This window comes from Microcebus murinus, chromosome 11, assembly GCF_040939455.1.
Source record: "Microcebus murinus isolate Inina chromosome 11, M.murinus_Inina_mat1.0, whole genome shotgun sequence".
In the NCBI taxonomy this organism is placed as follows: domain Eukaryota; kingdom Metazoa; phylum Chordata; class Mammalia; order Primates; family Cheirogaleidae; genus Microcebus; species Microcebus murinus.
In genome coordinates, this window is record NC_134114.1 from 57,252,462 (window position 1) to 57,270,666 (window position 18,205).

Here is an 18,205-nt window from a genome sequence, read left to right on the forward strand (position 1 = left end):
AATCAAGGAAAAGGAAGCCCTTAGTTTTCCCTGAAATTATTGTCCCAGTTCTTCCAAAAAGATTACTTAAAAATTCCTTTATACTGACTTTTAGAGGGATGAACTCATCTTTAATAGGTATGTTGTCTAGAACAGAATAATCTTAAGCAACAAACAAGTCTAAACTTGGTATCATTCATATGACACTGCTCAGAAACAATAATCTGAACATTTTAGTGTTTAAAGCTTTGTGGATATAATTCTTTCCTAGGATAGTAAACCTTTTGACTGGAAACCAAAGAAAGCAACAGCTTATAAAAGTCATTTAAACTCTAATGGCTTTCTGTTGATTGTATAAATGCAACTCTCATACAGAAGGTAACAGGCAGTATCTCAGTCTGACTGCCTTATCATAGTTCATAACAGCAGAAATAAAGATGGAGAAAATACGAACAAGCTTAATACAACTCAAGAAAAATTTCATCCTAAATACAAAATAAAAAGCCCACAACCTTACTTTATTCCATCAAATTCCTTTAAATTTGACACCAACTCATAGTTTATAAACATATGTTAGCTAGACTACAGATGAGCAAAAACTAGCAAATACCTCTTCCTTCACTTTGAGTGTCTCTTCCAGTTCTTGTATTGTCTGATTTAATTCTGTCTTATGGGTATGCACTGCATTTGCCTGGCTACTAACACATTCCAGCTCAGTCACCTAAAATTAAATGAGAAAACAGGTTAAATTAGATGGCAGTTTCAAAGAGTATCTCATTGAAGACATAACCCTCCAATAAGTGAAAAATGAATTTAGAATCAATATATGAAAATAAATTTTGAGAAATATTAAGACACTCAGGGTGGAATGAATAGATTCTTTAAAGATATAACTTTAGGACACAGGGAAAAAACCAAAGGAAATAATTATTTATATGGCTTGGTCATACAAGGGTTAGAAAAGCTTAATAAGGGATTAATAACAGTAGAAAATCATTATAACGAAAGTCTTCTTTAAAAATTTCTTCTGAAAACATATTTAAGATCAGATATGGCCATCTGCCCTCCATCTGTAGCCTTCAAATTAAATATGGGTTCTGAAAACTGGCCTTGCAAAAGTGAGAATTTTTTCAAATACATTTCCAAAATGTAAGAGAATCTGGAAGAAAAGATAGGCTTAAAATACAACTTAAATCATTTGATACGAGAATGACTTCACATCAGTAGTGCCTCTTATGGATAAGATTACATTTTAGTCAATAAGAATTTACTGAGGGCCCAAAAAGCAACATAACTTTTAATGAGCACTTGATATTTTTTGAAAAACAGAGAAGGGTATTTTTCCTTGAAGTTATACCATCCAAAAATCAAGTCAAAACAGGCAGAAGTAAACATAAATACACCCCCCCCCCCACATCACAGCTCTTTACACACATCAGGCTCTCATAAATTTTGGTTACTAAAGTAAATTCCAGACTATTAAGTAAACAGAGTGAATCCCTCTCCCTTGCCTTTTCCAAATATCTAATTACTCTCTACACTCTGTAACTCTACTCTCATCATTTTCTTCTTTTTGATTATATACTAATAGCCTTGTACAGACACTATCATCCAGGCCTGAACAAAAGCAATAGCCTCCCAGTGGACTTAATTAGAATTTTTCCTATTTTTATCGATTCTGCAAATTACTAACAGATTTGTCTTTTACTGTGTGACACCTCCACTCAAAGCCTTTCAACGGCTCATCTTTTTTACAATATCAAATCTAAACTCTCAGCTCCTCCATGCACTGGCCCCAACCTACTTATCCTATTTATCCTCATTGCCCAAGATACCCAGTGTGTACTTCCAATTAAAAGCAGGCAAAGAACAAACCATGTTCATGCCCATCTTACTGATTTTACTAGAATGTCCCCACTTCCCTCTGAAAACCATACAGATCCTACCAAACCCTCAACTCCTAGCTCAGCACATACTTTCTCCAGAAAATCCTTACTTATCTGCTCAAGCCCTCAAGGCTCTTCTGTCCTCTGATTTGTAAAACTGAGCATCTGTTCAAAAATCTTGGAAATTATTTCCTTATTATTTAATATATATTAGGTTTCTTTGTCTGGTTATATAAATTCCTTAAGGGGAGTTCCAGTTCTGATAGCAAAAGAGAAGTTTTTATTGGAATAACTTTCCCATAGATAACAAACTGTGGGCAAAACATAAAAATCAACTGTTTGAAGCCCCTGGTGAGTAATCAAATTGGGCCAAAGACTGAAAGAAAGAGGTCATTTTGAGTGAAATATACATTTAAATGTCTTTTTTGCCTGAAGGCACTCTGCAGTATGGCAGTACTGCTCCACTGAACTCAAGCAGAAGCCATAGTCTTATTTATCTGAGGAGCTTGAGGACTTTGACACTCCTTAGAATAGTTGAACAGCTAAAGAGAGTGGGAAAAAAGCAGAAAGAACTAAGCTGTGGTGGTACTCAACACAGAAAAGCAGTTTGAAGTTCTAGTCTGGCCAATAAAGGACTTTGGTAAACACCTCAACCTCAAGCTTTCCAGTGAAACTTCAGAATTATGTTTTAGAGATAAGAATTTCCTAGGACTAAGTGATTTAGCCTAGGATTAGAGCAAAATTGAAATAAACCAACCCCAACAAAGCATAAAGTCCTTGACTCTACAAATTCAAGGTAATCCACAAATAATTTAACTGTCTGCCGAAACAAAAAATTGACACTATTCAAAGATAACAAAATCTGTCACTACATCTCATTTAAAAAATCCAATACACAATCAAAAATGACTAGACATATGAAAAAAATAGTAAACTGTAACTTGTAGTCAAGACAAAAATCTGTCTAAATAAAAGCTGAAATAATTTGTTGCCAGTATACTTGTAGAACAACAAATGCCAAAAGAAGTTATTCAGGCCAAAAGGAAATGATACCTGATGGAAATTCAGATCTACAGAAAGGAAAGAACATTGGAAATTATAAACATGTTAGTAAATAAAAAGATTCTGTTTCTTTCTTTTCTTAAATTCTTTGATAGTCAATTGGCTATATAAAGCAAAAATTCCTTAAAGGCAGAGATTATATAATAAGGAGACATGATAACTGCTTAATGGATATTTATTGGCTATGATTTAATGATCATGTTAATTTTTTTTTTTTAGTGCTCACAATCAGAAGATAAGTTTTGTTTTTTTTGTTGTGGTAAAAATATATAACAAAATTTATCATTGTAATCATTTTTAAGTATACAGTTTTGTAGCATTAAGTATATTCAGTATTGTGAAATAGATCTCTAGAACTCTTTTATCTTGCAAAACTGAGAGTCCATACCCATTAAACAACTCTCCTTACCCCGCTGCCCTCTCATAAGTTAATTTTTGTTTTTTTGGTTCTTTTTAACATTTTATATATTAATTTTTATATATAAGATCGAATGATATTTACTCAAGTTTCTAACTTTCCCTACCTGTTTCTATTCCATTTCTACCTTACTTCTCATGTCATCCTGGTCCTATTACCTGAAATTGTGCTCTGTTATTAAGCCTATTCCCTATTGTCCACGCAGTTCATCTCTTTGGCATCTTTTTTAAGAAGAGAAATTAGTGGCATCTGCTTCCTGTTGGATAAATGCCATTTCCATGCTTTGAATTTAAAAAATTCTTTATATAGCATCAGCAAACTATTTAGTAAAAAAAAAAAAAAAAAAAAAAAAAAAAAAAAAAAAAAATTCTTTATAAGTAATCGGGCTTCTGATATTAACGACATAGGGATTTCTGGTTTTCTTTTTCTGCCCCAAATCTCTAATATTACATTTTAATTTTTTTTTTTTTTTTGAGACAGGGTCCCACTCTGTTGCACAAGCTAGAGTGCAGTGGCATCATCATAGTTCATTGCAACCTCAAACTCCAGGGCTCAAGCAATCCTCCTGCCTTAGCCTCCTGAGTAGCTGGGACTATAGGCATGCGCCACCATGCTTATCTAATTTTTCTATTTTTTGTAGAGATGAGGTATTGCTATCTTGCTCAGGTTGGTCTCAAACTCCTGGCCTTAGGCAGTCCTCCTGCCTTGGCCTCTCAAAGTGCTAGGATAACAGGTATGAGGCACCATGCCCTGCCTAATGTCACTAACTTTTATAAAGAGTTTTCTACCTATATTTTTAAATTGTTCCTTTTTAAAAAAACAAGTAAAATGATAAAATCAGCTCATTAACTCATTGCAACTCAACGAGTCAGTGCAACTACATACCACATTTTTCACAGGAATTGTACAGAATATGTATTTTTGACTCAATACAACTGCATGCCAATTAAGGATCTCAATTTTCACAGGAACCGTACAGAGAATATGTTATTCCTATTTTATAGATGAGAATACAGAGTTGAAAGAGGAAAATAACTTACTAAAGGTCATACTGCTAATAACTGGCAAAGTGGAATTTGCAATCAGGCCTTTTGACTTCAATAGCTGACTATATTCCTCTTTGTCATTAATCTGTGGAAAATATTTTTCTTAACTAAACGAATCCATGTAATACAACCCATGTATATATTTTGACAACCAACAAATAACCCTAGAAGATGTCTCTGTGCTGAATCTACATGCAAATTTCCTCTGATCAAGAAAGCCTATCAGCCCAAAATCCCTCTGGACAGCAGCCCTGAAATTACCCGCTTGTGCAGACGTTCTGCTTCCTCTTGATACGCAGCAAGTTGCTGTTTCCATTGTTTCACATTGGCAGTGGACTCCAACAGGGCTGCAGTGAGTTTGGCATTATTTCCTTTAAGGGTAGCCAGTTCAGCCTCCCAGTGTTTGCTGATTGCTGCACTAAAATGAAATAAAAAGAAAATTCTATCCATTATACTGTATATTGTTACTTTGAAGGGACAGAAATACTCAGTTTTATTATAGGGTTTATAGTCTAAGAATGTTTTCAAAGACAACCCCAAAAGAACAAAAACACAAATGCTTTACTGAAATGTTCCTAGTGAAGAAATTCTGGCAAGTGAAGAACTATAAAAAGTACCAAAGTACTAGGCTTAATGTGGAATAATTCCCATCTTCACTGTGACAGATACAGGTATCTATAGAAGAGTTTCTTCCCATTCTCTTTGGAGGAATAAACATTATATCCCAAAAACATCTATAAACAAAACCTAATAATGATGTATTATATTTTTAAGAGTGTCAAAGCCTACAATACAATTTCATTATTTTTAAAATAAAAAAGAAATTTTTTTTAGAGATAGGATATGGCTGTATAACTCAGGGTGGAATTCAGTGGCGCAATCATAGCTCACTGCAGCCTCGAACTCCTGGGCTTAAGCGAGCCTCCTGCCTCAGCCTCCAGAGTAGCTAGGACTACATATAGGTGCATGCCATGGCTCCTGGTTAATTAAAAAATAAAATTTTTTTTCTTTTTTTAGAGATGGGGGGGTGTCTCACTATGTTGTCCAGGCTGGCCTCAAACTTCTGGGCTCAAATGATCCTCCCGCCTTGGCCTCCCAAAGTGCCAGGATTATAGACGTGATGTATCACACCCAGCTCATTAAGGAAATTTCATTCCTTAATGAAACAAATGAGGATGCTTAAACATCAATAAGGTTTTAGACATGTAATGCAGTATTTCTTTTGTAATTGTTGTCAATTTATTTAATCTTATTCAGGATTTTAAGATGCCCAAAATACAAAAATTTGCTGCAATAAATGGATCTCATATGATAGGCTACACTTAGAAATTGGTTCTAATGATGATTTCTGATATAATTCCAATGTCATATACATAAGAAGACTAAAGCAATCACCTTTTTCCTCATTCAATGCTCTACTTGATAAGTTACCTAGAGTTAAATACCTCAGCTTAGACAATTTTCTATTACAAAGACAATTCTATTAGTTGGGAAGAACTCTCTTTTGCGAATTCCTTTCTTAACTTTCTAATGAAGAAAGACTTGCCTCATTTGAGAGAAAAAACTTATTTTTCTTTCTCATCATCACTGAATAGTTTATTTCTATTAGTAAACTTTTACTAACTTCATCCCATAAGTAACTAGTGATACTTACACCCAGTTTCAATCACTGTTTTTGTGTTTGCTAAATTGGCAACACAAAGCAAATGCTTTGGTGGTTGGTATTTTATAGTAACTTTAATATATATTATATAAAACAAATCATAGTTTCCACCATCAACCTTCTAAAGGTCATCACTAGTAATAAGACATATCAACATCATGAACACCTAGATATTATGCATGGAGAAGGACACAGATTGTTTCTGTGGTATTTTTGCCAAAAATACTTCACTTCAGTCAAATAAAGAGAAACTGAGAGATATTCTGCAAAATAATTGAAATCCTTCAAAAGTGTGAAGAAAATGAAAAAAAGACTAAGGCACAGAGTGAAGGAAACAAAGAAGAAATAACAATTAAATGCAAGGTGGGATCCTGGATAGGTTCCTAGAACAGAAAAGGGACATGGAGAAAACTATAGTTTAGTTAGTAATATTGTATCAATGCTAATTTCCTGAGTTTGATAATTATATAATGGTTATGCAAGATGTTAACATTAAGGGAAGCTGAGTGAGGGGTATATGAGGACTCTATAGATTTTGCAACTCTTCTGTAAGTCTAAAATTAGTTTAAAATGAAAAGTTAAAAATATTCCTAAAGTTTACTAAGAAAATCTCAACAAAACATAAAAGAACGGAATCAAATAATAACCTAAGCTATTAACAATCCATTTCTATCCTCAAAAAGCAAGATCTTTTTAAATTCTTCCTATGTGAAATGATTTTTCAGATTCAGATCTTCTGAGTAAAGCATGTAACAATTCACCTGCTCTAACTGAATTACAGTTTTTTTTAAAAAACCACCTACCAGTTTTTCCTCTGAAGAGATGAGTTTTATTTAAATGGACCCTTCAATCTGACAACTGAAGTCTTACGAGCTAATTTAAACACTTGCTATATGCAAATAGCAAACCCCTTTAAAAATTAAAGAGAAGAAAAAATGATTTTGAGTATTTATTTCTAAAATCCACTTGTCAATATTATACAATTATAAAATAAGATGAATTACCACATGTCTTTGTAGCAGGAGAAAAAACAAAAATGAAGATATTTTTATATTATATTTCTCTAGGTTTAATTTTATAGTCTATAGGTAACAAAATACATTAAGAATTCAAGAACTCAGCCTACTACACAATTATTTCAATAATTATCTGTGTGATCTTGGACCTATCTCTCAACTACTTTGATCCTCAGTTCTTTATGTGTCAATATAAAGAGATTATCAAGATCTACATCTTCCAAATGTTAGCATGTGGCCATTTACATTTAAACAGCTTTTTTTTTTTTTTTTTTTGAGACAGAGTCTCACTTTGTTGCCCAGGCTAGAGTGAGTGCCATGGCGTTAGCCTAGCTCACAGCAACCTCAATCTCCTGGGCTTGAGTGATCCTTCTGCCTCAGCCTCCCGAGTAGCTGGGACTACAGGCATGCGCCACCATGCCCGGCTAATTTTTTATATATATATCAGTTGGCCAATTAATTTCTTTCTATTTATAGTAGAGACGGGGTCTCGCTCTTGCTCAGGCTGGTTTTGAACTCCTGACCTTGAGCAATCCGCCCGCCTCGGCCTCCCAAGAGCTAGGATTACAGGCGTGAGCCACAGCGCCCGGCCTTAAACAGCTTTTAAAATTAAATAAAGTTAAAAATCCAGCTTCTCAGTCCCATTAGGCACATTGCATCCACTCAACAGCCACATACAGCTAGTGGCTATCATACTGGACTGCAACGATATAAAATATTTCATCACAACAAAGTTTTGGACAGTGCTGTCCTAGATCTACATTTCTTACTTTTTCTTTTCTTTTCTTTTTTTTTTATTTTTTTTATTTTTTTTATTTTTTTTTTAATTATTTTTTTTATTTTGGCATATTATGGGGATACAGATTTTGAGGTTTCAATAAATGCCCATTTCCCCCCCTCCCCCCAAAAGTCTGAGTCTCCATCATGACCATCCCCCAGATGGTGCACATCTCACTCACTATGTATGTATATACCCGCCCCCCTCCCCCCTTCTTTTCTTTTTTTAATGAAACAGGGGTCTCACTCAGTTGCCCAGGCTAAAATACAGAGGCACAATCATAGCTCACTGCAGCCTTGAAGTCCTAGGCTCAAGTGATCCTCCTGCATAAGCCTCCTGTTACCAACTTTCCAATTCTGTTGTTATGGGCTGACTTGTGTCTCCCCAAAATCCGTATGTTGAAGTCCTAACCCCCAGTACCTCACAGTATGATTATATTAGGAGACAGAGTCTTCAAAGGGTAATTAAGGTTTAATGAGGTCATTAGGGTGGGCCCTAATCCAATATGACATATGTCCTTATAAAAGGAGATTAGGACACAGACACATGAACCCACAAGGAGAAGACAGTCATCTAGAAGCCAAGGAGAGAGGCCTCAGAAGAAACAACCCTACAGATACCTTGATCTAAGACTTCTGGCCTCCAGAACTGTGAGAAAAGAAATTTCTGTTAAGTTAGCTGTCTGCAGCATTTGTCAGGGCAACCCATACAAGCTAATACAAATAATTTTGTTTTAAATCCACACTACCTATCTTATCAATCTGCTCCATCTTCCTGGACTGAAGCCAATGGATTATATTTCTTGTTCTAGTCAAATTGGCTTTTCTGTGATGATCTCTTCCTCCCAATCATATTCTCATTTTCATTTCTATGAATTTTTTTTGCCCAAATTTTCTATATTCAGAATCTGTTTATAAGATTGCATTTTTTTTTTCTTTCATTGATTCAGGTCTTCCCCAATAAGTATTTCCAGTTACACTACTCATCCTTCTACTTTCCAGTACAGCCTGGTACTTTGCCAATCTGTGCATGTTTAGCCATGCACTGACTAAATGAAAAATGAAGGTATTCATTAAAGTAAAAGGCATTCATTATGAAATAAGTATAAAACCAATCTAAGATTAATAATGAGTAGTAAAATTTGTAATATACTGAAATCTTAATTAACTTTTCTATACTAATAACAATTTTAAACATAAATATTTTAGACTTCACATTAAGGACAGGACTTCAAACTCATCTGGGGTAGTAAAATCATAGGCAGTTTCTTGACTTCTACTTTATCTTATTTTATTTTTCAGAAACAGGGTCTCACTCTGCTGCCCAGGCTGGTGTGTAGTGGTGTTATCATAGCTCACTGCAGCTTCAAACTTTTGAGGTCAAGCGATTTGTCCTGCCATAGACTACAGGGGCACTCTACCACGCCTGGCTAATTTTATTTTTTGTAGAGATGAGGTCTCACTATATTGCCCAGGCTGGTTTTGAACTACTGGCCTCAAGCAATTATCCTGTCTTGATCTCCTAAAGTGATGGGATTACAGCCACCACACCCAGCTTGACTTCCATTTTAAACCTATCATGGATGCATATAAGATAATAGGAATTTACAGTAGATTTGGGACTTGAAGAATATACAAAGAACCTGTTTAAGAAAAGGTTAGTATTCCTGAATAAGATGTTTTGCTTTGGTGTAATTTAAAAATTAATGCTGATTGGCAGGAATACTTTTTATATGATCAGTCCAGGTAGCTATAATACCCCATTAATTATTTTAAAAGATTCAGTTGTTGAAGTATATGTTTAAAGTAGGTTAGCACAGTCTTCAAATTCATTCTAGGATTTTCCTGTATTTTCATATTTGGTTGGTACTTAAACCCAAGGAGGCTCAAGTTTAAGATACAAACCTAGTAAAATCTTAAAACAAAATATACTTCTGCAGAGACACTCTGTCTTTTTAAAAATATATATATATATACTATATATTAATGGTAAAATCTAGGTAAGTGTAACATGTATTTTCTACCTGTATCATGAAGGTAATATCACAATTTCATACTTGGAGTTGTATTTATTTGTGAACAAGATGGCTAACAAAAGCATTTCTAAGACTCCTGGGAGCCACAGATACAGGGTGTTTGTAACCTCTTGCAGGCTCCTTACCACTGACTTCTATCAGGTACTCAGGAGAAAGACTAGAGCAGGGAGGGAGATGAGAGAAAGGATCCTGGATAAGGGGAGAGGCCACCACTGGGGGAAAGTCATAATGTCTGGCCAGGACCCTTCTCCTCCATGGGACAAAAACCTTAAGCCACTGGGAGAAGAGTAACCCCAAATTCTGTTATTCCTCACCTCCCTGGACACAGCTGAAGACCTGTTATGGCTGGGGATGAAGAGAATAAAACTCTATAACTCTGTGGGAGGAACACAGTTCTGGAGTCCGAGGTCTCTAACCTCTGGGAGAAAGGCAGGAAAATCCTACACAAGATTCTCAAATACACAAGGCTGAATTTACCTGCTACTGGGAGAGGGTTGGGATCACTGAGAAAGCCCCACTCGTGAGACGCTGGGACAAAGGGCTTACCTAAGACAGGCTGGAAAAAGATAACAGAGAACCTCATCCTATCCTCTACCACCAAGCTGCCAGCAGCCTTCCACTGTGGGAGGTCAAAACACTAGAGATAGATCTCCTCTGAGGAGCACACACATAAGAAAGACCAAAAGATGAGTGTGCAACAGCGAGAGAAATACTCTAGCAACCCAGCTTCAACCTTAAGCACAAAGTAATGTAAAGGCTATGATACACTCGAGGTAACCACAGCAACAACAAAATCCAAATCCAGTGCAAACCCTGAGTAGACTGACTTAAGTCCCATACTAATAGCCTAGAAGAAGAAGAATCATTCCCATTTCTAGGAGGAAATATTATTTACCATTACTGTCCTACACACAACATTTGACATTCAGTAAATTACAGGATATACATAAAAGCACAAAAAAACCCCTTCACTACCAAGAGAGAAAGTAATCAATAGAATCATCCTCAGAGATGAAACTGATGGTGGATATATCAAACAAGGAAGTAAGACAGCCATGTTAAAGGCTTTAATGGAAAAAGAGGACATCATGCTTGCTCAGATTGTGAATTTTAGTAGAACAATAGAAACTATAAGAATCAAATGGAAATGTTAGAAATAAAGAACATGATTACAGAGATGAAGGATGCTTTTGACAGGCTCAGTGAAACTGACACAGCTGCATAAAAAGTCAGCTAACATGAAAACAGATGAATAGAAACTAGCCACCATAATATGCCAAAATTAAAAAAAAAAAAAAAAGAAACTAGCCAAACTGAAACACAAAGAGAAAAAAAAAAACCAAAAACAGTATCCAAGACATGAAGGGCCATATTAAACTGCCTAACATGTGTAATTGGAATTACAGAAGGAGAAGAGGGCAGAAGACATATTTGAAGACATAAAGGCTGAGTATTTTCAAAAAATAAAAAGACATCACAGATCCAAACAAAAGAAATCACAGATCCAAACAGCACAAAAACATTAAATACAGAGGAACAAAAATAACAATTACAATAGTCCTCCCTTATGCACAGTTTTGCTTTCTGTGGTTTCGGTTACCTGCAGTCAACCAGTCCAAAAATATAACTCATATACTAAAATAAGCTATTTTGAGAGAGAGAGAAAGATCACATTTAGGTAACTAATTATACATAATTATTGTATACTGTTATCATTATTCTACTTTATGATTAGTTATTATTGTTAATCTGTGCCTACTTTGTAAATTAAAATTCATTACAGGTATGTCTGTATAAGAAAAAACATAGTATGTGTAGGATTCATTACTATCCACAATCTCAGGCATCCACTGGAAGTCTTGGAGCATATCTCCCATGTTTAAGGGGGACTACTATATAAGCAGACTTCTCATCACCAACTATGCAATCCAAAAGATAATGGAGTGACAGTGTTAAAATAAAACAATTCTCAACCCAGAATTCGACATACTGGGAAAATATTCCTTAAAATAAAGGTGGAATACAGAATTTTTCAGACTATCAAGAGCTCAGAGTATTCATTACCAGAAGACACACACTATAAGAACTATTAAAGGAAGTTCTTCAAATGAAAGAGTATGATCCCTGGCAGAAATGTGGATCTACATAAACAGATGAAAGTATATGGAAATAAAATGATAGATAATTTTATTAAAGAAAATTCAAAGGAGAAATAAGTTTTTTAAACAAATGTTGCTCAAGCAACTGGATAACCACATACAAAAATAAATAAATCTCAACTCCTATCTCATATCGTATACAAAAATTAGCTAAAACCATAAAACTTCTAGAAGAAAACTTTTGTGACCTTGGGTTAAGCAAAGATTTCTGAGATACAGTACCAAAAGCATGGAACATTTAAGAAATTGATAAAAGGAACTTCATAAAATTAAAACCTTTTCCTTAAATAACACTACTAAAAATATGAAGAGATCCTAGAATGCAAAGATGGTTCAACATACAAAAATCAAGGCAAGGCCGGGCACGGTGGCTCACGCCTGTAATCCTAGCACTTTGGGAGGTCGAGGCGGGCGGATTGCTCAAGGTCAGGAGTTCGAAACCAGCATGAGCGAGACCCCGTCTCTACCAAAAATAGAAATAAATTAATTGACCAACTAAAAATATATATACAAAAAATTAGCCGGGCATGGTGGCGCATGCCTATAGTCCCAGCTACCCGGGAGGCTGAGGCAGTAGGATCGCTGAGCCCCGGAGATTGAGGTTGCTGTGAGCCAGGCTGACGCCACGGCACTCACTCTAGCCTGGGCAACAAAGTGAGACTCTGTCTCAAAAAAAAAAAAAAAAAAAAATCAAGGCAATATACATAGTAACAGAATGAAGGGAAAAAAAAACCCACATAATCATTTTAATTGAGGCAGAAAAATCCTCTGACATCTTTTATGATTTAAAAAACTCAAATGAGGCATAAAAGGAAACCACTGCATGATAATGCACATGTAAATGCACTTATCACTACTGAATTGTACACTTAAAAATAGTTAAGATGGCAAATTTTATGTTATGTATATTTACCACAACTAAAAAAGAAAAGGCTACACAATGTATGGTTTCCTTTATATGACATGGAAAAGGTAATAAATAAATCAGTGGTTCCAAAGGAACGGGAATGTGGAGAGGAGCTGACTACAGAAGAGCACTAGATAATTTTTTGGAATGAAAGAACTTTCTTTTACCTTGATTATGTTGGTGGCTACATAACTGCACAAATTTGTCAAAACTAAAACTAATTTGTCAAAACTAAAACTGTACACTAGAAAGGGTGAATCTTACTGTAAGCAAATCATACTTTAATTAAGAAATATCATACTACTAAAAGAACAAAAAAAGCTTATAAGCACTCTTTGATGCTCTTTCTGTGACTGCAGAATTACAAATAATCAGAAGAGTTGGAAAGTCAGGCCTTACACTGGGTAGAATGGTCTTTAAAATGGTCCATTTATGTCTGTATTTGTTGGCATGGGAAAAGACTGGGTGGGCAGGAAGCACAATGGCTGTGCCATATAATGAGAGCTAAAAAAAGAAAAAAAGGCAGTAAATGTGCCTCTAGGGATGGTGACAAGTAGTAGATGGTAAAGTAGGATTAAAGAGGCAAGAACACTCAGAAAGGAATGGGTCACTAACAAGGCATAATAAAAAAGTGGTTTGGGGCAGTAAGAGATTGAAGCAAGGCCTCTGGAAAGGGAAAGAAAAAGATGAAGAGTACAAAGTCTTACTATATTACAACTTGTTTACTTCATTACCACGAACATGTCTTGAGTCCCTAATACATGAAGTGTGATCTGGCCCCAGATAAACTGTCTAATGAACTCTCATTAACCATTTTTTCTACTTCACTCTGCAGAGCCCACAGTAGTGCTGATTGCACTTAAGAAAATAAGATTTGAAGCAAATTTTCATATGAGATGCTTTTATGCATAGTATACAAAAGTACAATAGACTATGCCCTCTGAGACTTAATATTCCTGAAATGAGCACTATAGAAGAGTAGTTTAATGCTAAGCTTTTATGTTTCTATATTTTCTTATACTTGATTCCAAAGTAAATAAATGTGTACTTTTGAGGCTATTTTGTAACATCAACCAAAATTTTATCTGTGTTGGTAAAGTTGAATCTTTCAGAGAACATTCTTGCTTCATCTACTTTATGAGCTTCTCCTTTAATAATCCATCTTTCTAGAGCAATGTGAAATACAATTTAGGAAATAAAGTGTTTTTGCTGTTTATCAATCTTCCCTGTTCTATTTGTAGCTTCTTCATATATTCCTTTCATCAAGTATATAAATGCTTCTGTTAGAATTACCCTATATAATTTCAACTTATAATACATTCTAAAGGGTATCCTGAAGGAAGTTCTACATATGAACTATCTCAGATGTTTGTTCAATACTCTCATATTAATTTTGAAAAACATTCCTTTCTTTAATCTTCAAATCTAAGATATCACATCCTCCCCCCCATTACACTGATTTTTAGCAGTAATACCTTAGGATTCTGACACCCAGATTTTAAGTTAGCATCTTACATTTCAGGAATACTTGTTTAAAAATATTGGGATTCTCTGGTTGCTAATTTTGTCCCTTTTTTGCAGGTTACAATTTTGGTAGTTTTACCTTAAATAAACTGTTCACAAAGAAATGACTAAATTGTTTAGCTGGGGATACCAGTGATTCAGAAGATATATTGAAACATTACTATGATCTCATATCTGAATGCTAGTATAAGGGCAAAACAATTCTTTATTCTTGTGTTGGGTAAAGTTTCCCTTCGAAAACGACCAGCTGGCTTCCTGTTGGCCTCAAATCTAGAGGCAATTCAAAACACTCCAAAAACATCATTTGTAAGGTTCCTTAAACTGGAATTTCAGTTTTTCCTTTATTTAAAGTCAAAGTTCTATGGGAAAGTATTAAACTTTATTAGTTATGTCAAATCATGAAGAAAAGGTACTTCAAAAGACTATATAACAAAACAAGAGTCTACTTCATGAGCAATGCACTTATTTAACCTGGGGAGTGAACCCTGTATGTGAACGGTCACTTGGAGAGCCTAAGAAAGCTGCCTCTCGTCCATGCCTTCAGGGCCCACGACCCGTCATCAGAATCTCTAAAAGGGTAACCCTTGCACGTACTTTCTAGGAATGTTAATTACCTGGAACTGAGAAAAACATTCAGATAATCTTTAAGGAGGATTTAAAAATAGGTTGCATTAGGCTTTTTGGTCAACATTATTCTCTGCATCAGCTGTGAGGTCAATTCCTAACTATGAGAGTACTCAACAACACTGCCTCGTCTCAGGATCTGCCTGCTGGTTTGTCTCCTCACTTCCCACCCCACAGCTGTGAATGCAGAAGCAGCCCACATTGACTTAACCTACCTGTGTGCCACTTTCTGGTTAGGTGCTGTCACATCAGTCTGTTAGACCTACGCTAGTTCCCTTAGAAACTAATGGTATCTTCAACAGTTTAGGGTCTGAATTTTTCTTAATAAAATTTAAGTTGTCCTTTTAAAGGAAAGAAGTACCTCCTAAATGAAAACAGAGTAGTAACCTTATATTGTTTATAAATAATATTTATTGTCAAAAGGACTTGAATGGGTAGTGATTTCAAGTACTGTCAGGCAAATAACCTAGTATATGAAGGGATTTTTCTCTCAAAGCTTACTACGGTTTTGGCAACTCATGAACCTCCTAACTGGAGTACTCCTTGGGAATCCTCTTAGCAGATGTTTACATTGTTCAGTTCTTGTTACTTCCATTGACATCTACTTTTAAACACTGCCTCTGACCCTAGCTTTTAAAAAAATGTATGCCTTGATAATCCCCCAAGTCTTACTTTCCATCTCAAATTATTTCCCTGATTTACAATCCATCATCTTTGCACATAGCCTGGCATTTCTGGATTAACACACAATATAGAAACTGATGGCTAGGGGCAAACACATTAAGACACATGTTTGCTAACAAAGCTCCAGCTCCTACAGTGAACTAGAAATCACTTGGTCATATTCTGGGAAACGTCATGTTTAGAAATGAAATGAAATTTAAGTACTAACACTTTTAATAAACAAACATTGGCTTGGAAGAAAATCCCAGACATAGGAGTAGTTTTTAAAGAAACACTGATCACCAATGTTACTGAGGGCACAAAAAGATAATAGAGGCCGAAAAATGTGGACATAAGCTGTGAAGTCAAAAAGTCAATCAGAAGAGCTGAACTCTGAATGTGATAAAGTTAAGAACACCTTAAACCATTTACTTTACAAATATTACACATATTAAAAAAGAGGCATACATTAAAATCTATGTCCAAGTTAAGTCTAAAAGAACTGTTATAGTTTAATAATATTTTTTCTTTGTCAATATTGCATTTTGCCATATGCAAAATAATAAAGTGTCTTATAATCAAAGTCATCTCAGATCAGATAAAATATGGAATTTTACTTAGCTCTGGTAAAGAAAGTGAAACATCACTGACTTTCTATGGAAGTGTAAAATTAACACACTGACTACCACATTAGAGAAAAGTATTTTTCCTTGGGGCCATGGTGTTTTATTATGAAAATAGAATAAAAACTTCCAAAACAACAACAAAAAATCTTTTCTAATTTAATGAGAAATTGAAGGAAAAATGAAATTTTTTGACCTCTGGTCATTTAATCCACATTTTCAGAATTTGTCAATATTAACTGTAACAATAAGAACATCAACAAATAGGATTTTCACAAATCAACTGCAGGGTTTTGCCCAGATTTTGCTTCATGAGGCCCTGAGCCCAAAACTAGGGTGAGTTAAACAAAACTCACGTGGCAGTTAATATGTTAATCTGAAGCAAATTACTTAAAAATGTATAATATATGCCTTTTTTAGCGTACAAATATTTGAGTTGTGAAGAATTTTGTTAAACACATAACATCAAGCAAGAACAAATTGTTGAAACATTTGGTTAAAGTGCAGGCTGAAGTCTCATGATTTGGTTCAGACTGTGGCTCTAGTCATTTGCTAGTTATGGGCCTTGGGCAAGTTATCTAATCTCACTAGGTCTCAGTTTCCTCATCTATAAAAGTAGGATTAATAACAACTACCTTCATAAGGTAATTCTGTGGAGCAAATAGCCTATGTAAATATACCCTTGAAGAAAACAAAAAATAGACACTCAAATGTTAGTACCTTCTGTATATGTACAGTCAATAAAGAATCTTGAAAGAATCTTCAGTGAGCTACGAAAAAGATAAAAAGATTTAACGTTAAATATTTTAAAGGGGCTCTTTTTGATTAGTGATGTCAATAAGTGAAATAGATGTAATTTAAATCAAACCCACCTCAGGTATATACTCAATGATTTATATCATCATCCTTAGGCACTATAGATGCATTACTTACAGCAAGTTTAAACCTTTGCTGTAGACCTCAATAAATTTAGCAAGTTAAGGAAGGAGAAAATAAGTAAATAGAAATGATTCTCAAAAATGTTATGGTTAATTTTTGCTTGTGAGAAGGGAGAGGGGAAGCATTGAAACCTGAATCTGAACTACATCATGTGTATTTTGTAAAAACATCCTACACTTCAGTGCATAGCTTCCCATCTGACTTTAGAGAACACAAAAAAAATCTAGCTCTACCTCCATTTTTATTCACTATAATGAAGAGTCACAAAAGCAGCCCTTAGAAATGCCTCGGCTACTATAACTGTGCTCCTAGCATTTCTATGTGCTGATGAGTAGCTCTCAACATAGGTGGTCTATACTGTCACATGTGCTAACATCTAAGCACTGCTTGCCTGGCTGGCATAGTGTCTTCTGTGTCTTTGCCATGTGTCCTAATGTAGCTGTGGCTATACAAGGGGTCTCAATTACACTTCCACCTTATACTCTCACTGCTGCCTACAATGCTCTAAAGCAGGGGTCCTCAAACTTTTTAAACAGGGGGCCAGTTCACTGTCCCTCAGACTGTTGGAGGGCCGGACTATAGTTTAAATAAAACTATGAACAAACTCCTATGCACACTGCACATATCTTATTATTATTATTATTATTATTATTTTTTGAGACAGAGTCTCGCTTGTTGCCCAGGCTAGAGTGAGTGCTGTGGCGTCAGCCTAGCTCACAGCAACCTCAAACTCCTGGGCTCAAGCAATCCTACTGCCTCAGCCTCCCAAGTAGCTGGGACTACAGGCATGAGCCACCACGGCCGGCTAATTTTTTCTATATATATTAGTTGGCCAATTAGTTTCTTTCTATTTATAGTAGAGACGGGGTCTCGCTCTTGCTCA

At 35.3% G+C, this 18,205-nt stretch overlaps 1 protein-coding gene across 3 annotated transcripts in view; it reads right to left on the bottom strand.

The window, feature by feature from the left end:
* HOMER1 (homer scaffold protein 1) overlaps positions 1 to 18,205 on the bottom strand; it is a 127,488-nt gene that overhangs the window by 15,090 nt on the left and 94,193 nt on the right. For 2 of the 3 annotated variants that reach the window (XM_012766776.3, XM_012766777.3), the window contains exons 6-7: positions 4,653 to 4,809; positions 590 to 700 (exon numbers count right to left, since the gene is read on the bottom strand). In XM_012766776.3, coding sequence (XP_012622230.1) covers positions 590 to 700; positions 4,653 to 4,809 — 268 coding nt within the window. Of the gene's footprint in view, positions 1 to 589; positions 701 to 4,652; positions 4,810 to 17,103; positions 17,154 to 18,205 lie in introns of those variants that run through there. The other variant, XR_012921701.1, reaches the window with a different exon arrangement.